The sequence below is a fragment of the Neopelma chrysocephalum genome, unplaced genomic scaffold (genome assembly GCF_003984885.1).
Source record: "Neopelma chrysocephalum unplaced genomic scaffold, ASM398488v2 Primary Assembly neopelma1_97, whole genome shotgun sequence".
Taxonomy (NCBI): Eukaryota; Metazoa; Chordata; class Aves; order Passeriformes; family Pipridae; genus Neopelma; species Neopelma chrysocephalum.
Window position 1 is genome coordinate 1,376,135 of NW_020897760.1, and position 26,841 is coordinate 1,402,975.

The window sequence follows — 26,841 nt, forward strand, 5'->3', positions numbered from 1 at the left end:
GAATACCAATTATTGGCTGTAAACGAGCTGCAAAGGGATGTTATTTTACATGTTTTTTACAAACACCTCACTGCAAAAAAATTGGGGTTTTCTTTGAGTGGCTTAGAACAATTATTTAAACTTGTTGAGTTTTAAAGGGGTTGGCTTTTCAAAAATAGATGGTTTCATCTTTATTTACCACAACAAAAAACGAAAGAGAGGTTAAAATGTCCTTAATAATTCCTTTAATGCTACTGCCAGAAAACAGGCAGGAAGGTGTGTTGGAACATATTCACTCTTTGGGGATAACAGCAGGAGAAAGCAGTGACTGCCTTTTTTCTTTCCTACAAACTAAAGTTTTGGAAGGGATTTGGCCCATTTCTGAGCAGAAAACTGCCATTTTTACACAGGTCTTTGTTAAAAGCAGGATTTCCAGAATTTAGGTCTTGGCATCCTTCTGAAGGCTGACCAAAATATGAATGTTTGGGCTCTAAATTCTGACTATTACAGCCCAGCATTCTGCAACAGGACTGCTTTGGTCCCAGGATGGGTACTGAAGTGTAGTCTGTGCAGCCTTCGGAGAGAGGTAAAATGCTTTTAAAGAAAACAAAGAGGTTCTCCCTGCCTTATCCAGTTACCACCAAGGAATGAAGGCAGAGCTCTTCATTTCCACTGGAGCGTATTGTCACTCGTGTTTGTTGTCTTAAGAATGAGTTTCTTATCTGCAAAACGATCTTTTTCACCAGCCATTCCCAGTTTAATCTGACTCCTGATGCCCTTTAGAGCAGACTGGCTGTTCCCAGCTGAGGAGCCGCTATTTGTGTGTGTCTGTCAGGGGCACAATTTATGGCAGACCTGCGAGTTCTGTGGACTTGAAATGTTTTCACAGTTGTTAGACCTGACCAGCTATTTCAGTAAGACCAACTGCCTTAATCAGGGATTTTCCCCCATCCCAAGGTGGAGGTTGATGCTCATAAACCCAACAACCCCCAGCAGAGAAAAATGCCCTGTTCCCACCTTGACATCATTCCTAGGAAGACTGGTTGGAAAAATATACTACATTTTTAAAGGAGTCTGGAATTCTGTAAAATCATAGAATTGTTAAGTTGGAAAAGCCCTCTAAGGTCATCAGGTCCAACCATCCCCCAGCCAAGGCCACCACTGACCCATGTCCCCAAGTGCCATGTCCACATGGCTTTTAAATCCCTCCAGGGATGGGGACTCCACCACTTCCCTCCTCCAGGACTGGACAACCCTTTCCATGAAAAAATTTTCCCTAATATCCAATCTTGGCCCAACTTCAGGCTGTTTCCTCTCATCCTGTCCCTTGTTCCCTGGGAGCAGAGCCCAACCCCCACCTGGCTCCACCCTCCTGTCAGGGAGATCTTTTTGTCTGTGAAATAAAAAGACAAGTAAAACACTAGTTTTTGTAAGTTTGGGCTCATGGTAGTTACTGTTATTTTTATAGTAATTGTGGGCTCTGGTAGTTATTGATGGGTGCAAATTTTTGGTCAAGTAATAGTTTAACCAAGCTAAAGTTATACATATTATTTTTAATTAACTTGTGCCCAGGCATGTGTTTCACTTTGAATTCAAGTGTCACATTTGGGAAGTCTGTTTCTCATCATGCTTAAGGTTAAAATATTAGGTCACCAGAAGAAAGAACTATTTGAGGCACATAAGACAAATTAAATGTTAGAAGGAAGGAGAGGGGAGGGAGGAACAGAAATAAAGCTGTGACTTCAGAAAATAAGGTAAAGCGGGAAATAGTTGGTGAGGGATGAAATGGGCTGCAGAAGGTCTGAAACTCATTTTGTAGTGTTCAAAATTACAAGTTTTTGTGTCAGTTTGGAACAGTTCAAAGCTGTACTTGCAGTGTCCTGAGGCCCAGGAAGGAGCAAGATGTTGCTTTCTGGAAGAACTCCCTCCAAAGCAAAGAACAATCTGCAATAGTTTTAACCAGATCTCTGGAGAATGGGAAGTATGGATGTTCTTCCATTGGAGAGAAAGAAAAAAGATGCATAGGATGGAAAAATAGCTTGAAAATAAATATAATTAGTATAACAAATAATAAAGATAATATTTATAAAATTATTACTATATTTACATATTCAAAGATGTAAAATTGTCCAAATTATATGGTGTAAAGGTGTTTGCATCTTGCTAAGAGCCACTTTAGAACATTAATCCTTTTATGTTTCCTTATACTACGTTCACCCTGCTGATGTCAGGTGCCTTTTTTCCCTGGAATTAATACTATTTCGATCAAAAATGAGCATCACAGAAGCTGAGAGAACACTTGGGAATACCCATGTTTCAATAAATGTCTCATTTAGGTTCAGATTAAATTATAGAGGCATACAGTGTAAAATATTTTTTAAAAGGTTTCAGCAAGTCAATGAATTTGTCATCTTTTTTAATACTATTTCCTCTCTCTCCTCTGCCTGTCTTGTATAGTGTCCAAGGTGCAGGACATGGATGTGGATGGGATATGGTCCAGTCCCATCCATCCTCTCCCAAGGTCCGTCAGCGAAACGTCCCAGTGGGGCCAAGGGCTCTGGTATCACTGAGGGTAGAGCTGATTTATGGGGTGAAGCTGATGGTCATTCCATCAAAACCTCCTTATCTGGAGCCTAATGCCCGATGAGAGGTGGATAAGAACCGTGTGTGTGTGTGTGTGTGTGTGTGTGTGTGTGTGTGTGTGTGTGTGTGTGTGAGATCCCTGCGGCCCTGGGGGGGAATCCAGGAGGAGGGAGTGTGTTTTCCTGGGCAGCACAAAGGTTTGATAGAGGAGGCAGCATTTAGTGCCTGGAATGTTACCCTACTTGACTGCTTTTCAAAAACATCTCAGGGTTTTTTTCCCTCTGCATCCAAAAACTTGGAGGAGCTGACCTTCCAAAGGTAGCCTTAAAATAGCTTTGTCAAACCAAAGTGTGGGGAGTTTCCTGCCATTTCCAGAACTCCGAGGGGATGATTTGCAGTTCATCTTGAATAATGATGTAAGAAATGTGCCAGGAAAGATCCAAGTGCTTGTTCAGGGTTGTTCCCTGACCAGCTGCAGTTGCTGAGCGAGCACAGCACCCTCTCCTGCAGGGAATGTCCCTCGGCTTTACAGGAGTTTTCTTAGCAAAGAGATAATTCAAGTGTTTAGGAGGACAAAACTAGTGAATCTCAAAGCTAATTTATTTAATTTTGATCAGTATTTAGATCAAATATTTAGAACTCAACTCCCCTTAAAGCAACACCCTCCATAATCCTGGGTTTAAGTTGGAAATTTGGAGGTGCATGACTTGGTGTTAGGCATAACCCTTTGGAGCAGCTCTGGAAAAAACACAGGAGTGTCCCTCTGATCCCTGTGGATCCCTGGATGAGCCAGGATGTCGGGACCTGAGCTCTGCTCACACTTCTGTCCTGCACTCCTGGTTTTCCCTGGAGAGAAGAGTATAAAGCACTTGGTTGTGTAAAATTGAGCTTTTCATTCTTGTCATTATTATTTTCTAGGCAGCTCGTGCCTCCAAAATGAGTCGTTCTGATAGAGACATTAGAACTTCCTTAGGATGCCAAAGAAAAACAGGCAGTAATTGCTTGGGATTGTCCTTGCCAAGGGATTCATTGCAGGAGAGATGTATTTTATGGAGCTCCCAGGGCTGTGGGTGCTGCCAGGCTGCCAGGATGGGGTTATCCAGCCCTGAGAAATGCTCAGACTGATATGTTTGAGGAACTGTAGGATTTGGAGGGGATCAGGAAATTTCATCTGTCCCAGTTCTGGTGGAGAATGGCCCAAATGGCCTCAGCTCTGGGTTGGGCCACCTGGTGCCAACTGTTCAAAACAGCATCCCAAACCCACAGTAATTTTGGATGCTTTATCCATCATGTAAAGCAGACATCAGTCTGGAATGTGAAGTAACAACTAATTAAAGTAGTTACTGAGGCAGATCATATTTGCATATGGAGTCTAAAGTGGTTTGAGTTTGGAGGGGCCTTAAAGCTCATCTCATTCCAACCCCTTGCCATGGGCAGGGTACCTTCCACTAGACCAGGTTATTATTATTGTTGTTATTGTTATTATTATTATTATTATCCAGTGGTGCTCATAATGATACCAAAGGACACCATAATGAATTTTTTACTTTATGCCCCTGCTTTCCTAGTGAGCCCTTTCACCTCTGTGACTTTAAAGGGGTGTCAAACAGCAATAGTTTATATTACCCAGAACTTTCCCTTAAGTTACACAGTGACGTGGAAGTCTGGGCAGTTTTTTTTGCAAAGCCCTCACATTGCTGGGATATTATTATGAACCAGAGCCAATATATTCCCATTTTCAAAGCAAGGCACAAGCTTTTTGCTCTTTGGAAAGTATGAGAGAATATTATTCATCTGTTTGCTTTAAGGGATATCTGCCAAGCGAAAACCCTTTCATTTGATTCTGTGTGAAGCTGGAACACAAGTATGGAACAAAATCTAATTTATTTAACAATGTAAGAATAATTTATGCAGCATGAATGGGGATGCATTGGTTATATGTAATCATAAAACTAATTTATTGACACACCTTTTAATTAATGGCAGAGTTTTCTAGAGTGTGTTTCTTCTCTCTGTGCTGTCACCTCTCAGCATCCATTAGGAACAAAACTGCCCTGAAGTTACACCCTCCATAACCCACGTTTAGGTTGTAAATTTGGAGTAATTTTGGTGTTAGGCAGGACTCTTCGGATGCAGCTCTGGAGAGGGCACAGGAGTGTCCTTCTGATCCCTGTGGGTCCCTGGATGTGCCAGGGTGTCGGGACCTGAGCTCTGCTCACACTTCTGTCCTGCACCCTGATTTTCCCTGGAAGAGAAGAGTATAAAGCCCGTGGTTGTCTGAACTAGGCAACATTGGCTGCATTTTCCCATCAGGACTCTGCTGTTGGATATAAATTATTTAGATTAACAGCTCTGACTAGTTCAGTGCTATGGTACTTTGGGGTTTTTTAAGCAAGACAAAATGCCTTTCACTTTGCAAGTGAAAAAATGTCTGGAGAGTCTTCACACAGAGCCAAAGTTTTTCCATCTCCACTTGGTAGATCTTGGAGATAATATAGCATTTATTTGCTTTTGCTCTTCAGATTGGATCATGTCCACAAACCAACCTGGCTCTGCACACACACCTTAATCCCCGCTGGCTTTAAGGCATCTTCCAGTGCCACTGGGCCCTAGGATGTCCTTTCTGTGGCTGATTTTGTTAACCTCTCACATTCCTGTATTTGCATTGCTGTCACTTAGAGATTTACTTACCAAAATAATGGTGATCCCACCTAACCAACCTGCTGACAGACCTAAGTGGGAGCTTGAGTTCTGGCAGGATGGTGTTGGAACAGGGATCAAAAGGGAGGGCAATGCTCTTGATACTCAAAGCATTTGGGACTTTGTCTTGCCTTGTCCTATTCATTCATTTGTCCCTTTTTGCTCAAGATATCAAAATTAGGCCTATGTTAATGATTCTTTCTTGTTGGGTACTCAAATCCTTCTTAAAGCAAAAAGGGGAGAAAAGACAGAAAGAAAGAGAGAAAGAGAGAGGGAGGGAAGGAAGGAAGGGAGGGAGGGAGAAAAAGAAAAGAGAGTGAATCCATGGGGTGTGGTAGAAATGACCACACAATTACACCATCTTTGGAATATGTATTTTTAATAGTTGGATTGCAAAAATAAATACAACGTGTTCTCACAAGGTTCAGTTTTTCTGTTAATATGTTAAAACCTGGTTACAAACCTTTTGCTAAACTAAGTTCTAGTTCCTGCCGTGGGCAGGGATGCCACTTTCTATTCCAGGTTGCCCCAAGCCCCATCCAACCTGGCCTTGGACACTTCCTGAGATGGGATGGGGCAACCACAACTTCTCTGGGCAGCAGATCTCTCCTGACATGGCCCTGTCACTGCTTCCTCTGGGATCCCAGTGCAAATTCAGAGGTTTTGGGTGTGAACTCAGTGTTCTGTAAATTTTGTACAATCAGATACTCAAAGACACCTGAAAATGGTGTAAATTTAATCCTTTGTTCTGTTATTCCATGAAGCCAGAAGTATTGTCACAGGGGGAACTGCAGTGGGATCTGAGAGCAATGGGCAAGCTCCAAGGGAAACATCAAGGCTAGAAATATTTAAAGCATCAAACAGAAAACAGAGTGGAAATCAAATCTTATAAGAAATAATCTTTAAGCCCTACAGTGCTGTATCAGCTGTTGGTCATTAAGATCCAGCACTTTCATTTGTCTTCTGTAGCCTTCACTGAACGGTCTCCGGGGCTTTGAGGGGTGCAGGCAGCGGGAGAGGTGTAAGTCAGTTGAGGGGCAACACCCAGACCCCAGAAGCTGCACTGTGATTAGGCTGGAATTGTTCCTGCAAGCTGGCATCCCTGGTTTTGACCTGCTGACTGCTGTCCTCTCTACTTGAGCCAGAATTTACTCAAGAGATTAAGTCCATCCACAGTCAGAAACCCCTCTGGGCTTGGATTGACTTCCATTTCATTAGGACTTAATCATTAGGACTTAAGCTTGTCTGTAGATGTTAACACAATAATTGCTGAACAAGCCTAATTTACATCCTGTTGGAGCCAAAGGGACCCTTCCTTTTGCTGTGGGAAGCACAGGATCAGGACCCTGAAGCAGGTACACACTGGAGCAGGGATGCTGTGATTTGCTTACACAAAGCAGGTGAGGGATGCAAAAGTTGGACATTAAAAGGAATCTGCAGCTCAGCCTTGATCCCAAGAAACTGATATCTGTGTTTAAAGCCAAAGCAGCTGCCTCTTGGCAGCAGGAGGTAGGGAAAGCGTTTAAGCTGTAGGAGCCCTGGATGCTTCTGTTTGCTGCGTTTGGATGGGACATCTGGTGAGCAGAATCTGTCCAGTGGGAAAGGGTCTTGGAGAGCTGGTGATTGCTCCCCAAAACCAGTGTGCTGTGGGCAGTGGTGGTTCAGGGAGTGCCTGCTGGCAGCTGCACTGGCAGCAGCATTGACTCCAGGGAACAGCTCTGGGTGCCCATGGAGGACCAAAGGGATGCACGGGGAGGCCCGAGATACTAAATCTAAATATTTCCATCCTGAGCCATGTCATGGAAAACAGTGCAGGCGTCAGGGAGACATCAGGAAGAGATGCAGAGGCAAGAGGGGATTTTGTGAGACCTTCAGCAGCTGACAAAGGGTGACACAGCAAGGGAGCCAGGGAGTGGCCTTTGTTCATTGATGACATTGTGCCAATAACTTCCCCACAGCGATGTGTTACTGGCCTGGATCAGGAGTCCTGAGTGGGAACTGCTGTTCTGATGCACGTCCCAGCCCAGTACATCCCTTCTTTTATCACCATGACCCAAAGCTCTGGGAGCAGAGACCAGGGGACCACATTCTCTTGGGTCTCAGGGATCTTCCTGTCATACTTTGATGCTCAAGTTCCTTTCCTTTGATTTATTCTTCTGCCCCATTAAGGAGCTGATTTCTGAAACAATTCTAAGTAGTGCCTGCTCTGTAGGAGCTCCTAATCTCCTGTTTTCCCTCTGTGAATTCCCCTGGCATGCAGCCCCAGGGCAGAGGTGCTGGAATCCAGGCCCTTCATTTTAAAACTTCACCTTCTGAGGTAATCTGCAAAATCCTGCTCCTCGGGGCATTCCCATCCAGGTAAACTGGTGTCCCTGCTCACTCCTAATCCTTGATGTGTGCAGCTATTGCAGTTAAACCTTCTTCAGTTCAAAGGTGAGCCTTTGTGTAGTCCCTGAGTTAAATTCCATAATAAATTTAGCCTGGAGAAAATAATAAATGAATAATTAATTATATCCTGTTGGGGGATTTGGTGGATGTGGTTTGTGTCCCTGGTTACGTCTCAGAGTATCTTTGTTGGCTGAATACAACACATTAACTGAGGCATCTCAACCCACCATCGGGCTGTTAATGACGAGTTTAATTGGCAGTTAAAGGTTGTGCTTTTGCAATCCAGTTTCCAATGTGCTTGGGAACATCATCCAATGAAGCCTGGCCCCCTTCCCATTGATTTCTCAATTGTAAAATGCCTATGGAAGGAGGTTTCCATCTCTCCCATCCCTCTTTCCCACCCCCCTGTCTTCACACTCATAAATTACTGTGGTTAATTCCTGGTGTTTGGCTTCTCCCTATGAACTGGAAAGCGACGCTGCGGGAATCCCGCAGGCTGCTCTGGAGCTGGTAGCTCGGGAGTGCTGGGAGATGTCTGGGGTGTCCTGGAAGGCAACCCTAGCCCTTCTTCCCACTAATCCCATTAGCTGGTCCTGGCTGCTGTGACAGGGACCAGCCGCTGGCTCTGTGAGCCACGCACACAATGAATGGGCCACTTCAAAGAGGATAAATGGAATTTGCATTTCCAAGCTCTCACAGCCAAAATCTTCAGGAGGGGATGAAAGTGTCTTTTGTTAAACTTAATGGCAGACTTGATTAAAAAAGCTCTGATTTTTCCCTATTAAGGCATAGGGTGATTCCACTGTTCGGCTTTTGGCATCTGGGGGAGGATGAATTCTGCAAAAAAAAAAGGCACACAAAGAAAGTAACCTGTTGCCTTCCCAGCTGTCATCATACTTAGGGATATTCCAGTATCCTTTATCCGATTTTGAGAGCCATATAGGAGCTGTCTGGGGTGGGTGGGTGTGAATAACAAAGAAATTATCAGCAAATTTTCATTAGGCATCTCCTTTTGCCGGGACCTCAGCAGAGCCTGGGTGTCTGCCCAGAAAATGGATCCCAAATATCTCAATGCAGAATGCCTCCACCTGGATTCTCAAAGCAAGGAAGTAAAAGGGCTGATTCATGCACCTCAAAACACCCCTAAAACCCTCCATTGAGTGCCAGCACAGAGCTGTGGATTATCTGTTCAAAATAACCAGGTCTTCAGAGGTTTAGTAATTTCTTTTCTTTGCTTTGTTTGAAGAATATTGGCAAATAATTTCACATCTGGATTTATGTATTAAAGGTCTCCTATATTGCCTAAAACAAAGCACCTAATGAAAGAAATGTGTTCATTTAACTCCTGTCTTAGCCTTGGTTCTGTTTCATCGCTAAATGTTACCACACACGGAAGGCTGAGGGAACATTTCCTATTTCAAGGGCATCAGTGCTGGGAGAGGTTGCATTTTCTATACGCACTTTAAATTCTGTCTCTGCCAGCATCACTCTTCTGGCCGTGCTTATCAATATCAAGTACGAGTTTGGTTCAAAAATAGAAAACAATGTGTTTGCTGCTTTAAATAAACATAAACTTTTTTTTTTCAGGCAGTTTATGCCTCTTTTCTAATCAAGGCTGGGTGTATTCTTGAGTAGAACAGGAATATGCAAAAAGCATTAATTTCATAACACATGAATGTATATTTTGGCTAAGCTGAAATGCCACTAATACTTTTTACCAGGCCAAGGAAGATTTTCTAAAATAATAAATATTCAAGATCTTGTTGAATATAAGGAAATAATCCTTATTATTTTCAGCATTTCACAAAGAGTTTTCAATATCTCACAAAGAGTTTTCAATATCTCGCAAATGAACCCAAAGTTAATAGAAGGAAATAATCCTCATCTTCACTTTGGGCTGGTTGGTGAGACACTAAAAACTACCTGCAGCAGTGTGGGAATGTTTGAATGTTAAACTCTCCAGGGCACAAAGCCCGTGCCAAGCAGTACCTAAAGACCAAATAATCCCTTATCCAAGATCCTTCCTGGAAGGGACGGCAGGTCCAGAACGAATCGTGAGCACAAATCCCGGGAGCCCCTTGCCTCGGCCCCTCCCAATACAAGAAGCAGCTCCCTGTGGGGACATTTTGTTGTGGAGTTGCCTGTGAAATGTTTCAGCCCTTTGTGTTCCTGATTGATTTCAGGGATGAGTATGAAGAGGACGGGTTCTGCCAGCCCTACCGGGGCATCGCCTGCGCGCGGTTCATCGGCAACCGCACCATCTACATGGAGTCCTTGCACATGCAGGGGGAGATAGAGAACCAGATTACAGGTGGGTAAACAGCACATTGGCTTCTTCCCCACAGACCTGTCTCTTCCCAAAAAGCTGCTAGAGTTTTATAAACAGCAATACTGTTTTTATTTGCACTTTATTCCCTCTTGCCATGAGCTTTACCCTGGACTCTGCCTTGCGTGGTGTCCATGGAGGGAGACATCTGGAGAGTGACAGTCTGAACAACTTACATGCCTCTACTCCTCTAGATCCCCCAAAAAACCTAAAAACTGATTTTTCAAGGAGAAGGGTATTTACAGCTTCTGGGAGGCTCATAGCCAGGCTACCTTGTGCTGCTGTTACCCAAACAGATTTTGAAAGCAAAGAGAGATCAGAATTGGTTGATTTTATGTGGTTGAGATCATTTAGGTGCTGGAAAAGGCTGCATAAATAATCCAGTAGCGAGTGTTCTTCCTTTGGATTTAGTAAAGAACCAGTTTTCATTGTTTTTGTGGGATATGCTGATGGGGAATTCAAAGAGAGGCCTCATAGATATCATGATACATCTATTCTTTTTAATATAATTTACCCCTGGCCAGGTCCCAGCCATGGTAATCATCTTCTCTATATTCAGATTTTTCTCTTGCTGTCAGATTATCCCAAATTTCTCTTCTCCCCGGAATGTTCTTCCTTTGTCCCCAAACACTGTCAGCATCACAAAAAAGGCTTCTGCGTTGCCCCCAAGAAAGGCCAATGGTTTTTGTACAGCCAACAGTTCATAATCTTACAGCATTAAGTTTAAAGAGTCATTTGGGATTGTATGAAAGTTGTCATCTTCCACAAAGGAACTGGTACTGTCATCCTGCAGCCTGCAGGAATTTGGGTTTTACCTGTTGGCCAAGAACCATCCAAGTATTACAAGAATTTGCAAACTATTAGAAGTTATTCGGTGGGGCAAAAAAAAAAATCAGGTTTGTGGTTTTGGTAATGTGCTTAGCATTAACCCTGGTTGAAAACCAGATGTATTTTCCTTGTCAGTGAAATTAGCATCATTGATAACTTGTGGTGTAATTAGTGATGTGTGTTTCTGGAATCATCACCTGAACCTCTGAGAATAAAAGCTGCAATGGGAAGCAAGGCAAGAGCACGGGAATAACATTCCCAGCGGTTTAAGTGCAATCCCTGTGTGTGTTTTCCAGCTGCCTTCACCATGATTGGCACTTCCAGCCATTTGTCAGACAAGTGCTCCCAGTTTGCCATTCCCTCGTTGTGCCACTACGCCTTCCCCTACTGTGACGAGACCTCCTCGGCCCCAAAGCCTCGGGATCTTTGCCGGGATGAGTGTGAGATCCTGGAAAACGTCCTGTGCCAGACAGAGTATATTTTTGCAAGATCCAACCCCATGATTCTGATGAGGTTAAAGCTGCCTAACTGTGAAGATCTTCCCCAGCCAGACAGCCCCGAAGCTGTCAATTGTATCCGGATTGGCATTCCAATGGCAGATCCCATCAATAAAAGTAAGTGAAAAATGTCTCGTTTTCCATGGAAATATAACCTAAAGAAGTAGCAGTATAAAAATAAAAATAAATATATAATATTATTATGTAGTTTATAACATAATTATATTTTAGATTGTATAATCATTATGTATACTTATATATTTTATAATGTAATCTATAACATATAACATATAATATATAAATAGAAATATATAATATAAGTAAAATATTGCTGGGCAAAGATTGGCTGTGAGGGTTTGTGCATCCAAGTTGGAGCTGGTGCTGGGCTTTGCCAGCTCCCAGGTGCTGTCCTCTTTTAATTCCTAACTCCAGCACTTCTCTGCCAGCTAGTCCAGGGTGTAGGAATTCAGGAAGACTTCTTCAGGTCATTTCTAATTAATATGGAATTTTTCTAATTAATATAAAGTAGGAAACCCTGAAGTGTAAGCATTTGCATGCTGAGGAACGTGGGTGGCTTCATCCTCCCTGCCCTCCCACTGCAGCCCTTGCTTGTCGAGAGGAATGGTTGTAGGGGCTGGATCCATGGCTGTCCCTGCCTAAGCCAGCCTAATTTTAGGCACTGGCTGAGCTCACTCTTTGATCAGGCTGGGCTGCAGCCTGTTCACAACCCTTACACATCTGAATAGTCAAATATAAAACATGGCTCCCACAAATTCTCCACCTTCCTATGAAAATAATGGCTGCAATTCAGGTTCCCACTGTAGTTTTTATTTCTTTTGTGTATCTTATATTAAAAATGCTCGGCATAAGCTGTTTTCATTACAGAAGCATAAGCTTTAAATCCTCCCAGGAATGTGAATGCAAAGCAGGCCCTGCATTAGAGCCGCAGCAAATTGGGAGCCCCTGTTCCCAAACTGGCTTTTCCCGGCCCTGGGCCAGCAGCAGTTTGCTGGGGGATGCTGGCAGCTCATCCCCCCGTGTGCTGCATCCATCTGCCTTTCCAACGCTGTGTTGGGTTTCTGTGACCAGGTTTTGGTAGCATGGGGGCTACAGGGGTGGCTTCTCTGAGAAGCTGCTGGAAGATTTCTCCATGTCCTGCAGAGCCAATGCCAGAGGCTCCAGGACGGACCCACTGCTGGCCAAGGCTGAGCCCAGCAGGAATGACAGCAGTGCCTCTGGGATAACATAGTTAAGAAGGAAAAAAGTTATGGGGCAGATGAAAATTTTAGCCAGAGAAGAGCAGAGTGAGAACATGTGACCAACAGTGCAGACACCCAGGGGCCAGTGGGAGGCCCCTGCTGGAGCAGGGTCCTGCCAGGGACCTGTGACCCATGGGGAGAGGAGCCCATGCTGGAGCAGGTTTTCCTGGTAGGAACTGTGGCCCTGTGGGGGACCCACGCTGGAGCAGACTGTGCTTGAAGGACTGACCCCATGGAGAAGTGACCCACATTGCAGCAGTCTGGGGAGAACTGTTGCCCGTGGGATAGACTCACACTGGAGAAGTTAGGGAAGGACTATCTCCCATGGGAGGGACCCCACAGGGAGCAGGGGAAGGACTCCAACTCCTCTCCCTGAGCAGCAGCAGAAAAAAGAAGTGACTGTGATCCCCATTCCCATCTCCCTGCACCACTGCAGGGGAGGAGATAGAACTTGGAAGCATGGAAGTGTGGGGGAAGGTGTTTTTAAGGTTTATTTTACTTCTCATTATCCTGGTCTGATCCTGTTAGTAATAAATTTAATTAATATCCCCACTTTGAGTCTGTTTTGCTCATGATGGTGATCAATGAGTGATCTCTCCTGGTCCTTAACTCATGAATCCTTTGTTGTATCTTCTCTCTTCTGTCCAGTTGCAGAGGGGAGTGAGAGAGTGGCTTTAGTGGGTCAACCCACCACAACCACCAACCATTGCTTTGGCTTATTTTCCTTTCCAGACCACAAGTGCTACAACAGCACGGGGGTGGATTACCGGGGCACGGTGAGCGTGACGCGCTCGGGGCGGCAGTGCCAGCCCTGGAACTCGCAGTACCCCCACACCCACACCTTCACTGCCGTCAGGTACCCTGAGCTCAACGGGGGCCACTCCTACTGCCGCAACCCCGGCAACCAGAAGGATGCCCCGTGGTGCTTCACCTTGGATGAGAACTTTAAGTCCGAGCTCTGTGACGTCCCTGCGTGTGGTAAGTGCTGACCTGTTTTATGTTTCATTTTGGGACAGAAAGGGGAATGGTTTTCATAGAATTTTTATAGAATATTCTAAGTTGGAAGGGACCCACAAGGATCAAGTCCAGCTCCTATGTGAGTGGCCCATATGGGGATCAAACCCCTGACCTGGGTGTTATTGGCACCATGCTCCAACCAACTGAGCCAGCCTCAGGGTCACGTCCTGCCAAATGGGAGGTCAGGGAGACGTGCACAAAGTGTCTTTTTTGAACCCATGAGAAAAGAGGTGTAGGCAAGGCTGACTGCAGTGTTTGTAATTGAAGGCGCAACATCCCTACTCCAAGGAGACCTTTGAGCACTTATTGCTCCTGCAGCTGATAAAGTGGTGCCATGAAAATAATTTCCCAGGGAATACCTGCACATTGGCAGCCCAAGTGTCCCTGACTTTCCAGGTTGCTGTTGCAATCAGTGCAACTCCTTAGCCCAAATTAAGTCATAGAATCAAAGAATCCTTTAGGTTGGAAAAACCCTGTAAAGACATCGAGTCCAACTATTCCCAGCACTGCCAAAGCCACCATGGACCCATGTCCCCAAGTGCTACATCCTCACGGCTTTTAAATCCCTCCAGGGGTGAGGACTCCACCACTGCCCTGGGCAGCTGTGCCAGGGCTGGACAACCCTTTCCATGAAAAAAATAACATCCCCAATATCCAACCTGACCCTCCCTGGCACAGCCTGAGGCCGTTTCCTCTCGCCCTGTCCCTTGTTCCCTGGGAGCAGAGCTCGACCCCCACCTGGCTCCACCCTCCTGTCAGGGAATTGCAGAGACCAAGAAGGTCCCCCCTGAGCCTCCTTTTCTCCAGGCTGAGCCCCCCCATCTCCCTCAGCTACTCCTGGTGCTCCAGACCCTTCCCCTTCCCTTCTCTGGACGCTCTCCAGCCCCTCAATGTCTTCTTGTGCTGAGGGGCCCAAAAATGAGGAGAGGGTTCGAGATGCACATGATCCGGCCCAGACTGTCTGCCTCTCCCCTGATCTCCTCTTTCAGTAAGAACATAATTTAGATCCCATTTTGGCATTGATTCCCATCTTTTCATTAATTGGAAAAGACTTTGGAACAGGTTCAGAACATGTCTCACTGCAGGAATGTTCATAACCATAACCAGAAAACATTTAATTTGGTTCTGGCTATAGAGCAGTAACATCAAAGGTATCTCCTTTCCAAGGGGAAAGAGAATATTACTGTGACAATTTGTAGGCAACATAAAATTTTGTGTGAAACTTTTTACTCTGAGTTTCCATAACATTTCTGGATACATTTCTGGCATGTCCATGGAAATATGTGTATTTTTTCTTGGCATGTTATCAATATTGTTATTTTTACATGCAGATAAAACAATTAGGAACCATTTGTTTAGGTCTTCCATCCACTTCCCCCAGGTCTCTGAAAAGCAGAATCAAATGAGATCTGAATCTCCAATTTTTGTTCATTTTTGCAAAATCAAAATGCAGCCAGGGCAGTTCTGTGAACACGAACTTAAAATACAGCTTAGAGGGCCTGGCAAGATCACCTCTATTTTTCAAACCGGGTCTGAGCTGCATTGGCAGTGCTGGTTTAACAGTTGGACTTGGTAATCTCTGAGGGCTTTTCCAATCTCAACGATTCTGTGATTCTGCTTTTTGGTTTTAATTATCAAAACCTCTCACCACTGCCTTAACTGGTCCTCATTGTGCAGCTGTTATGTGGCTTTATTATTCTAAAGACAAACAGAGCTGTATCAGGTGAGTAGTAATTTAATTGTTAAATGCTAATCTGCATATTAAAACCAGAGTCCTGTGTGGGACTTGCATTCTGCTGGCTTTGCAGTGGCTGAAAGAGCCATTTCAGGCGCATTTTAATCAGCATTGTGCATTCTGCCTCACCAGGACATGCCTAGATGGGAAATGGATTTAATTAGGGTGGCTCCCAAGAAACCTATTAACCTAATGAGGCTTCACGGCAGGGGCTGCTACTTAATAAGAATAATAATTCCCTTTGACTGGAGTAGCCCAGGTGATGAACTGGTGCCCAGGTCTCTGCCTGCCTCGTGCTGCTGCTTTCTTTCCCTTTCTTCAACTGTATCCCACGAGCTGCCATAGATTTGTTTCATATAAGTTTGTCACCCTGATTATAGGAAGATGTGAAACACAGAGTAATTCGAGCATGAGGCTTAGCAAAGAAGGTTTTGAAGGAGGGGGGAAGGGCAGTGATTGTGTGTCTGTGCTGGAGAGCAGCAACTGCCAAAGAAACCCACAGTGGATCCATGCTGGACTTCCACTGGAGACGGAGTGAGAGCACACTGGGCACAGGGAGAAGGTCATGGGGTCATTAGTCCTCTCCTGTTTCCCAAATGCTGTAAAAATACTTGGTCTACCTCTTCTCTTAATTAAAAAACAGATGGCACAACTTAATCTAAAAAGAAGGGTCCAAGAGGAGTGTGGGAGGAGCAGGACAGTGGGAGCCTGTGAGAGGAGAGGGGGAAGAGGGGTTATGCAAAGTGACATCCAGAACCATTTGAACTTTGCCTCTGTCACAATTTGAGTCAAGCCCAAGCTTCAGATCAAGTTCATGTTTAATTAAGTGCATAAAAGATATCTGTGTGGGCCGCTGAGCACTTGGACAAATCCACCCTGGAAAACACCAACAAACAAACTGGAATGACCCTGTAGAATAATAAAACATTCCCCATCGTGTCAGAATCCGCTCAGCCTGATGCTGCCACAGGCATTCCCCATCTCCCTCATAAACAACCAGGCTACAGCCACCAGTCCTGCAGCTCAGGGGATCCTCCAAGTTCCCTGGTGTGTTAATCCGTGTGTAATGATACCCTAAGCCTTAGGAATGCTCCTGGGAAGCAGCAGGGCAGGGCAGGCGTCAGCAGAGCGGGCGGTGGAAGGTCTGTCCTTGTCAGCACCAGCGGGTGCTGTGTGAGCTCCTTCCCAAAGCCTCTCCCCTCCTTCCCTCTGAGCAGCATTCCCTGGGAAGCCAGAGCCAGTAGTGCCTGATGTCTTGGGCAGTGGCAGAAGGGGGGTTCATGTTTCTAAAATTAATCACTGGGAAGAGACCTGAGTGCAGAGGGAGCAAATATCATGTGGAGCATTCACACTATGTCAAATCAACCAGCTTCCCAACCTCTTCCAGATCCTTCTCCTTTATCCCTACTCTTGCTTTCCTTTCACCTCACATTGCTGTGTCCTTTGTGCCAGTTTTTGCTACCCTGCTCAGCTGACACTCAGTATAGAGTTGGTAGAGGGGTGGGTTTTCCCATTAGCCTGTTAATCCTATTAAGACTAAGTCCTCGGGAAGATTTATTTTAGGATTACACTACAGCTTTTGTCTGTGTTTGGACTTTTTGAACCCCTTTCCTGACTTCCTGGGGTAAACCCCAGGACTGTTCTCTCTATTTCTTGCCATTTCTGTGCATTTCCTCCCATTTCCCATATGATCTCCCTTTCTTCTGCTCTAGACTCCCTTATTGTTCTGCTCCTGCACCTAAAACTAACTAAGAAGTCAGTTTTCAGCTGCACATGCTGTTTGTTCTGGTGCCCTGGGTGGCCACAGAAATGCTGGGAGATGTTGAGAACAGGAGGCTGGAAATACATGGGGGGAATGAAACTATCCTTTTTAATGGGTCCCCACATTTTTATTGGATTAAGGAAACTATAGCACCAGAACCTAATACACATATTAAAATTAGGAGTCTGTAATCCCACCAGAGCTTTTTTTAGAATTATAGAATGGCCTGAGTTGGAAGGGACCTTAGAGATCATCTAGTTCCAACCCCCTGCCATGGGTAGGGTCACCTTCCACCTTCTTCCATAAACTGCTTTAGGAATTAACTTCTCTGTGGATCTGTGTTAGGCCAGGACTCCGTTTCATCCCAAGCAATGGCCACCTCACTTCATTCAGCTGCTTCTTGACCATCAGCAGGTTTGACCAGGCAGACTGCAGGGAAATTGTTCTTGGTCATTTTGGGTCCTTACCTTACAGAAATGTTACTCCACCAAATTATTTTTTCTCTTAATATTAAGGAAATAAAACAGCATTCAAGGTGAACTGCAGTAAAATAAACTGGATGTTTTATTCTTTTGAACACTTGAGCCAGGGATGTATTTGACTCTGTGGGGTGTTTCAGTCGTTGTTGGTTTGGTTTTTATTTTCTGAAACAGATTATAAGGATTCCAAGGAAAAGAATAAAATGGAGATCCTGTATATCCTGGTGCCAAGTGTCACCATCCCCCTGGCCATAGCCTTGCTCTTCTTCTTCATCTGCATCTGTCGCAACAACCAGAAGTCGTCGTCCCCTCCGGTGCAGAGGCAGCCGAAACACGTCCGAGGGCAGAACGTGGAGATGTCCATGCTCAACGCCTACAAACCAAAGGTAATCCCACATTCCTGCTGTCTGGACAGGCAGGGAGGGAAATGCTTCCAACGACTCGGTGCTGAAATACTAAGCTGGTTTCCAACTTGTGATTTTTGTAAGGGCTTTTCTCAGCAGCAGCATAGGAAGTGTGGGCCATGGAGGCAATTCCTATGATATTCTAGTTATAGGAATATAATTCCTGATATAAATCCTATGTTAAATTCCTATAATAAATTCATATATTTATATTATTTATTATTTCTATAATTTCTATAATTTCTATATTATAGTCCTATAACTTATATAATTCCTATATTTATTCAATTATTATTTATTTTTAATTTATTACTTATTATTTAATTTTTATTTATTGTTCTTAATTGTTATATATTTGATTAATTTGCATAATTTATAAAACTCCTATATTAAATTCCTATAATTCCTGTATTAAATTCCTGTAATTTGTCCTTGTCTGGACAAATAGGAGCTGGAGAATTTTTTGTGATAAAACAAGCAACCCTTTTCTGAAGCATCTCTAAAATGCCTCATTTAAGTTGGAAAGCAGTGCTGATCAAGATGTGGTTCAGCATTTCCTCAAGAGAGTATTGTCAGGGGTCTGCTGCATCCATGTGTCGTCTTTCACTCAGCTGAAATCCCTTTGGAAAGACTTGTTCCTTGTTTTTTCAGGCTTTCATTCTCTTAGTTAAAAAGATAAATGACCAAACCAGCTCAAAACTCTGCCTGCAGCTCTGGCCAACGTGGCTCTTGCTGCTGGTGTTTGGCTTCTCTTTAGTCCCAGGTTCAGGAAGAATTTCTCCAAATCATTTCAGATTTAAGCCTGATTAACCTCGTGCTCCTTGTTTAGTGGCAGGATGTGCAAACCTGTGTCACCCACTCAGGGCTGTAACTGCCTCCTGCCATCTACAGGCGGAATAATGCCCTGGGAGTGTATTCCCCTTGTTTTTCTCACCGTGCCAAGTCTCTTGGACTGGCTGATCCGTGTGGGTCCTTCCAGCTTGGGATATTCTCTAGCTCTTCAAGAACTTGATGAACTTTGTTCTTTCAGAGTGAAAAATCTATATTTACAATTAATTAGAATAGAAACTGTGCAGACTGTGGTGTCTGAAACAGTCAGGCATTATTTCTGATAGAGAATGACAAAGCAAAATTAATTCCAATTCGGAATTTATTGAGTTTCAGCAATGTGAACTCTGACCTTTAAATATTGCTAGAGTTGGTTTTTCTTCAGCAGTTCTAATAATTCAGCATCAGGAAAGGTTACACTTAGAATTACAGAATGGTTTGGGTTGGAAAGGACTTAAAAGCTCATGTCATTCCAACAGGGATACCTTCCACTAGACCATGTTGCTCCAAGCCCTGTCCAAGTTTGGGCTTATATTTTAGCTCCTCAGTCCCCCACACATACCAGCCCAGTGAATTTATCCTCATTTTCCTTTAAAGTTCTTAATCTCAACTGCCACATACAGCTTGGAGTAGCTTTATATCAAAATGTTGGTAATAATACAAAAAAACCCCATTTCATAAGTGTCAAAACTACATCTTGCATCCAACCTCCATGGAATATCTTGTTAAATTTGGATTTACTTCTTGCTCCCTTTTCTAGTAGATATTTTGGGGACAATCCTGGTTAAATTGAAGATAATGGGATTATCAGCATGATTTTATTGATGTCATAATTCCCACCCATCCTGCTGACAAACACAAAATGGGAAAACTTGCCTGGAAATGTTTGCAAATATATAGACCATTTGCTTTTCTTTTTTATTTTAAAGTCATGTGCTGCAAAAGTTTTCCATCTTATTTATGCTAATTCTGGGTTTTCCCACTGAGAAACCCAGCTCTCCCTGTCTCCAATGTTTTGATTGCCTTTCAAACAATATTTTAAAATAAAGGAAGTGGAATCTTATTTTTAAATAATATAGCCAGTACTAATGTCAACTTTGGGGCAAAACACAGGCTTCGAGCTCCAACTGAGGGAGATGTTTCCTTGGATAAATAGAAATGTTAGCATTTCCTCAAGTCAGAAGGGATTTTAATTGCCTTCAAAAAATATAATAAATTAGGGTTGTCTTGTCATCCAGCTAATGAAGAGGGGGAGGGGGTGGGCTTCCCTCTCCCTGCTCCCCCTTTCCTTTGGCCTCCCGCCTCTTGTGTATTTTACACTTCCCTACATTTTGGACACCCATGGATGACAAATACTTGTCAAACAAAAACTGAGCAGATTTATAATCACTCCACTTGAAATGAGCCCTTCCTGCCAAAACTTTATGACTTCATTTTCTTCCCTAGTTTTCCACTCTGTTGGTTCAAACAGACAAACCCGGGCTCAGGTCAGACAGAGGTCATTTCACTTTCATTACTAAAATATAATTTACAATATACCAGACCTAAGCAAGTTTTAGCCTAAAGGATTTGTGTAATATAAACCATCTGTTCCTCAACAATATAGCTAATTTCCTGCCATCAACGTACAGTCTACTGACTGACTGCTTAAATGGCTTTATTATTATTATTATCATTATCATTATTATTATTAATGTAGCATTTGTCTAAAAGTCATAAGTGATCACTGTAATTTGAATTAATTTATGCTAAAATGTCATTTTTCTGTGATTATTTTAAATGCCAGTTCTCTCCCATATTGCCACTGTAAAGCTGCTGTTATATGATTTCAGGAATGCAAATGCCAATGTTTACACTGATTTACAAACCCCAATTTACATCCCAAACTCATTAGCCTTAAATTACTACCCATGGCTTTACTGAGGACCCTAAAGAGTGGATTTGGGTTTGGGTGTTACAAGTACAAGTGGAAGTTTATGTCTGAGAATAACACAGCTTCTTTATGGCCTGAGAGTGAATATCTGCAAACAGAATAACAACGGTGTTTAGAAGTTTGCCTTTCTTTTTTGACCACTATCTCAGTTTTCCAGGTGACTGTGTCCTCCATGTTTCAGGATGGAACATTCAAGTCAGGTGTGAACACAAAGAGTCTGTGCTGGACCTGGAAGGGTTAATACCAAAGTCAAGGGAGAAAATTGACTACAAGGATATAGTATAAAAAAAGACAGTTTTTTTTTCTGCTAAAACTTTAGGCCCTAGCCCAGAAAACACTTGAGCATGGATCTCCTAAAGTATGGGAATTGCCTCAATTCCTGAAATTAGTCATATTCAATTTGAAGTACAGGAATGCCCAAGGCCAAGTATATAAATACCTGTGCTGAAACACTGATGGTTCCTGCATATATTTGCATCTAATACTTACTTCTTGTACCTGATCCTGTGGAGAGGGTAAGAAGGAAACCTCAATTACTTTTTGGAGCACAGTGCACCGAGGTGAGGTGGTGCTTTCCTGATGTTGGGATCCTGGTGTCCCTCAGGCTGTGCCTGGCCCAGGGCTGATGCTGTTGGCCTGGTGTCTCATGAGGCCGAGCAGGAACATTGCCAAAAGGGTTTGTGGCCCACGGAACTCCTGTGTTTGCTTGGCTTCCAGGCATCTGCACAATGCGATATTTTACTGAAAAATGTGTTTCCAGTCCTGTTTTCCTGATATGTTCTTGCTGTGGTTTCTTTACCAGAGCAAAGCCAAGGAGCTGCCTCTCTCAGCCGTTCGCTTCATGGAAGAACTGGGTGAATGTGCCTTTGGGAAGATCTACAAGGGACATCTCTACCTCCCCGGCATGGACCACGCTCAGCTCGTGGCCATCAAGACCCTCAAGGACTTTAACAACCCTCAGCAGTGGGCAGAGTTCCAGCAGGAGGCCTCCCTGATGGCCGAGCTGCACCACCCCAACATCGTGTGCCTGCTGGGCGTGGTGACGCAGGAGCAGCCCGTGTGCCTGCTCTTCGAGTACATGAACCAGGGTGACCTCCACGAGTTCCTCATCATGCGCTCGCCCCACTCCGATGTCGGATGCAGCAGCGATGAGGATGGGACCGTGAAATCCAGCCTGGACCACGGGGACTTCCTGCACATCGCGGTACAGATCGCGGCGGGCATGGAGTACCTGGCCAGCCACTTCTTCGTCCACAAGGACCTCGCCGCTCGCAACATTCTCATTGGAGAGCAGCTCCATGTGAAGATTTCCGACCTGGGGCTCTCCAGGGAAATCTACTCGGCAGATTATTACAGAGTGCAAAACAAGTCCCTGCTGCCCATCCGCTGGATGCCTCCGGAGGCCATCATGTACGGCAAGTTCTCCTCCGACTCGGATATTTGGTCCTTCGGAGTGGTTTTGTGGGAAATATTCAGCTTTGGGCTTCAGCCTTACTACGGGTTTAGTAACCAGGAGGTCATAGAGATGATCAGGAAGAGGCAGCTGCTGCCGTGCTCTGAGGACTGTCCCCCCAGGATGTACAGCCTGATGACAGAATGCTGGCACGACCTGCCGTCCCGGAGGCCACGCTTCAAGGAGATCCACGCCCGGCTGCGCTCCTGGGAGGGGCTCTCCAGCCACACGAGCTCCACCACCCCCTCTGGTGGGAATGCCACCACCCAAACGACTTCCCTGAGCGCCAGCCCTGTCAGCAACCTCAGCAACTCCAGGTACCCCAACTACATGTTCCCAGCCCAGGGGATACCCCAAGGCCAAATCGCCGGGTTCATCGGCCCCCCGTTACCTCAGAACCAGCGGTACATCCCCATCAACGGATACCCCATCCCACCGGGATATGCTGCTTTCCCAGCCGCCCACTACCCCCCACAGGGCCCTCCCAGGGTGATCCAGCATTGTCCTCCTCCCAAGAGCCGCTCTCCCAGCAGCGCCAGTGGATCCACCAGCACAGGGCACGTCACCAGTTTGCCGTCGTCGGGATCTAACCAGGAAGCAAATATCCCTTTGCTATCCCACATGGCAATTCCTAATCATCCAGGGGGGATCGGGATTACAGTCTTTGGAAATAAAACTCAAAAACCATACAAAATTGACTCCAAGCAGTCTTCCCTGTTGGGAGACTCCAGCATCCATGGACCCAATGAATCCATGATTTCAGCAGAGTTGTAAATAAATGGGGCCTTTGTAAATAGAACTATTTACAGCACAAACTAGAAAGTCGTAGAAAAGATTTATATGCAAATATTTTATTACAGATTCCTCTGGTTGTTGAACAGACATTGCAGGAAGTATCTTCTGTGAAGTTTCACTGCTTGACAGGATGGGCAGAAACAACCAGGGACAGATCCTTGTGGTGGGAATACTCAGCCTTGGCAGCGGACGCGTCGTTTCTCCGAGTGCCACCGACAATTCAAAGAGGGGAAGGGGGAATTTTGTTTTTTTCTTTAAATAAAAACATTTTATTATACGCTTTTTCACAGCTTTTTAAACCTCCAATGTGGTTTAAATCACAGAAACTTTTTTTATACTGAAAACATATTTTAATATTTGTCTCTTTTTTTAAGGGATGCAAAGATTTGGAGATCCACTGGGTGTGCAATTTCAGTGCCAATGGGTGGTAAAATATTTGTAAATGTTGCAGTCAAGGATTATGTTTCAAATATGTGATCTGAGAGCTGAATAAATCACTTCAGGTAGGATTTTGGTTCTTCATTAAGTTGGGAGTCTGAGCTCAGATTCAGACCAAAAACCATCATTTCTCTGACAGCACAAATGCTTGAGTTATCAACTTGCAGCCTACAAAGCTCATCTGCTGCTGGCTGCCAAAGACAGCTGGAGTTCTAAGGAGTTGCCTTAAAGGAAGTGAAGTTAAAGGGTTTTAATTTCAGAACCTGAATCAACTTCTTCAAAAATGACATTTCATAACCTAATTGTTCACACAGAAATTTTATCTCCTTTTGTTGCTATGCAACTGTGTAATGGAAAAGCTCCCAACCCCAATTTTATAGATGACAATCAGTTTTCCCTGGAATATTTATTGTGTCATTTCAGTGACTCTGACTCCAGTAACCCTGGAAAAAAAGGGAGACTCACATTCCATCAGGCAGCAAATCCATCGATAGCAATTGTGTCTAATAATGTGAATTAGTGTTGACTTTCCACTTAGAAATACATCAGTTGTGTAATTACTAAAAACCCATTCAGGTACAACCAATCCAGATTCTTCATTTGAAACCACTTTAATGAGTTACACACGTGCTGTGTATGGTACAGTTTTCCACAGACTTTTTTTGTACTGAATAATATTTTTATTGTACACGAAAACAATCTTTTGCTCAGTTGACAATGTTGTATAATATGACTTTGTTTTTATCTTTTTGCACAAGAGTGTGAGGATGTTTTGTACAGCAGAAGTGAAAATACATCTCTGCATTTTATATCTTGGTCTGTTTCTTTTTATTTTTAACCTGATGTAGATGTTCTTGAAATATATTCTGGTGATATTCAGCCACTACCTTATAAAAATATCTTTCTTTGTTTTCACTGCATGCTTTTAATCACTGTATTACTTGATGATTGATTTATTAATTATGGGCATTTCAATTAGGCAAGCATGAAAATGTAATAACAAAGGCTATTTTATAATTAAGATATGTGCATTTTTGTATTTCACATGCCAGAGATGATATTAAACACTGATTATTTTATGCTGCTGTTTATTAAAACATTGTTTTACCATAAACATACCGGTATTTCCTCCATCCTGGGGTAAGGTACTTGAAATGTTTTGTGTTCATCGGGGAGTAACATGTACTCACAGGTTAAGAACAGTCAGTAATTGTGTAGTAAGGACTTTGGTGTCTTCTGAGGTATTTTATGATCCTGAGGTATCAGCTTCATATGGGTTGAATTTACATCTGGATTAGTAATGGAAATATGTTACATGTCAGCTAAAATTTGGGTTTGACTGAAGATTCAGACAAGGACAAAGGGGAATGGGTTCAAACTGAAAGAAGGTAGGTTTAGATTGGATATTAAGAAAAAATTCCTGGCTGTGAGGGTGGTGAGGCCCTGGCACAGGTTGCCCAGAGGAGCTGTGGCTGCCCCATCTCTGGAAGTGTCCAAGGCCAGGTTGGACAGGGCTTGGAGCAACCTGGGATAGTGGAAGGTGTCCCTGCCCATGGCAGGGGGTGGAACTGGATGAGCTTTGAGATGCCTCTCAACCCAACACAGTCTGTGATTCCATGGCTGAAAAAGATGCTGAGAAATCAGGATCAGTGATATCAAAGTACTGGCTCATCCCTGCCAAGGAATGGCCTTCACAGAGTGACTGAGGGGAATGGAAGAATCACCCTCACCTGGCTCCCATGGGATTGACCTGTACCAGGTAAGCTTTGCTGTGCACTTCCATACTTGGCTTTAATGCCCCTGATGGGAAGGAATAACCTCATCCTTCATGGAGCAGCAGTGGGATCATAAAATAGTCCCTCACGCGCTTTGTGGTTTTATGTTCAAACCCACTCAAAGCTCAGTTTGGGGTTTTCCTTTATTTCAAAGTAAGCTGGGTCCTTAATGTTAAAATATTTTTAGACTCGCAGATGTGAACCAGCTCTGAACAACACACCTGCAAACTCCTGGAAAGACCTCTCACCGCCCTGCCTTCCCTCTCCCAGCAGGCAAAATCTGGGAACTGTGAGGCTGAAATCACAATCTGGCTCACACCCGATGCACAGGGAGCAACTGCTGACCCAGGAAGGAAGGAATTCATCAGAGAGTGAAGAATTAAGGGGAAAATCTGAAAAATTATTAGATGTGGAAAATAAATATTACCAGAAATAAAAGAATCACTCCTCAGTTGGGAATGCAGGATGAAAGCTGGTTTTGTGGCAACTGAAGGAGGAGGGAATATTCCGTATTTTAATGCTACATACCAGGATCATGATCACTTCTTTCTTCAAGGGGAGAGGATGACCAAGGCTGTTGGAAATGCAACAGTCTTGGCTGGATTGAGAAGCTCTGGAGGACTGGAAATAAAACTGGATAAACACTGTTTAGTGAACCTTCAGTCTGGAGAATCTCATCCCCTCCAGCTTAGTTATGTTTCTGCAAAAGGGAATAAATATTTGCTGATTTAAAGACCACAATGCAGAGCCTGAAATGGAGATTTGGATCCTTTGTTCCCACAAAGGAGTGATTAGGGTGGGTTTCTGCATTCTCTGGATTGAAAGCAGAAGGTAAAGCACAGATCTGCTTGTGCAGAAATTTGGGCTGGAAAACTCAGAAATCATCAGCATATGTTTATCCAGAGCATGAGAAATTGTCCAGAGGGAATCTGTGATTTGCTTTGAATGAATCAGGTTATCCAGGAGGGTTGGAAATACTCTGTTACATTTCCTTGTTCTGTAACCTGCATTCACCAGAAGAACCTTAAAATGTCCCCATAACTCAAACCACTCCTGACAGTGAGGGAGGTGGGATGAAAGCTCTCCAAGTACAAACACATGCTGTTCCCCATGGATCCAGTGCTCTGGAATGTGTGTGTACCTTCAGCATCCATTGGTTCCAGTTACTTCTTATTCATCAGAAGGAATTTGGCTCGTTGGCAGGATTCACTTTGAGGTGCCTCCTCAAAGAGGGGGGTCATGTATCCAAAGTAGACCTGGTTTATAGTTTGGGTTGGGAGGACCTTAAAGCTCATCTCATTCCCACCCCCTGCCATGGGCAGGGACACCTTCCATTATCCCAGTTTGCTCCAAGCCCTGTCCAACCTGGCCTTGGACACTTCCAGGGATAGGGCAGCCACAGCTTCTCTGAGCACTCTCATAGGGAAGAATTCCTTCCCAATATCCCATCTAAATCTACCCTCTGGCAGTTTAAATCTCACTAAAGGCCAAGTTTTAGGGAAAAAATTCTCCTCATGGTTCCTTACGTCTTGGCAGAAACCTGAGCTTCACAGGAGCCTTTGCATTGATTTTCATGGTGCCAGAGCCAGGCTTTGCACCTTCTGGAGAGTTTTTAGGAGTTTTAATGGAGTTGATGAACCCCTGAACTTTCAGGCTGGACCT

The 26,841-nt window shown here is 44.1% G+C and overlaps 1 protein-coding gene across 5 annotated transcripts in view; it reads left to right on the forward strand.

The window, feature by feature from the left end:
* The window catches only part of ROR1 (receptor tyrosine kinase like orphan receptor 1), a 146,632-nt gene extending 122,419 nt beyond the window's left edge, over positions 1 to 24,213 (forward strand). For 4 of the 5 annotated variants that reach the window (XM_027694221.1, XM_027694226.1, XM_027694225.1 and 1 more), the window contains 5 exons: positions 9,834 to 9,961; positions 11,101 to 11,418; positions 13,293 to 13,538; positions 17,728 to 17,939; positions 21,521 to 24,213. In XM_027694221.1, the coding sequence (XP_027550022.1) occupies positions 9,834 to 9,961; positions 11,101 to 11,418; positions 13,293 to 13,538; positions 17,728 to 17,939; positions 21,521 to 22,945 (2,329 nt within the window). In that variant the 3' untranslated portion in view covers positions 22,946 to 24,213. The remainder of the gene's footprint in view (positions 1 to 9,833; positions 9,962 to 11,100; positions 11,419 to 13,292; positions 13,539 to 17,727; positions 17,940 to 21,520) is intronic. The other variant, XM_027694227.1, reaches the window with a different exon arrangement.
* Positions 24,214 to 26,841: the final 2,628 nt, after the last annotated feature.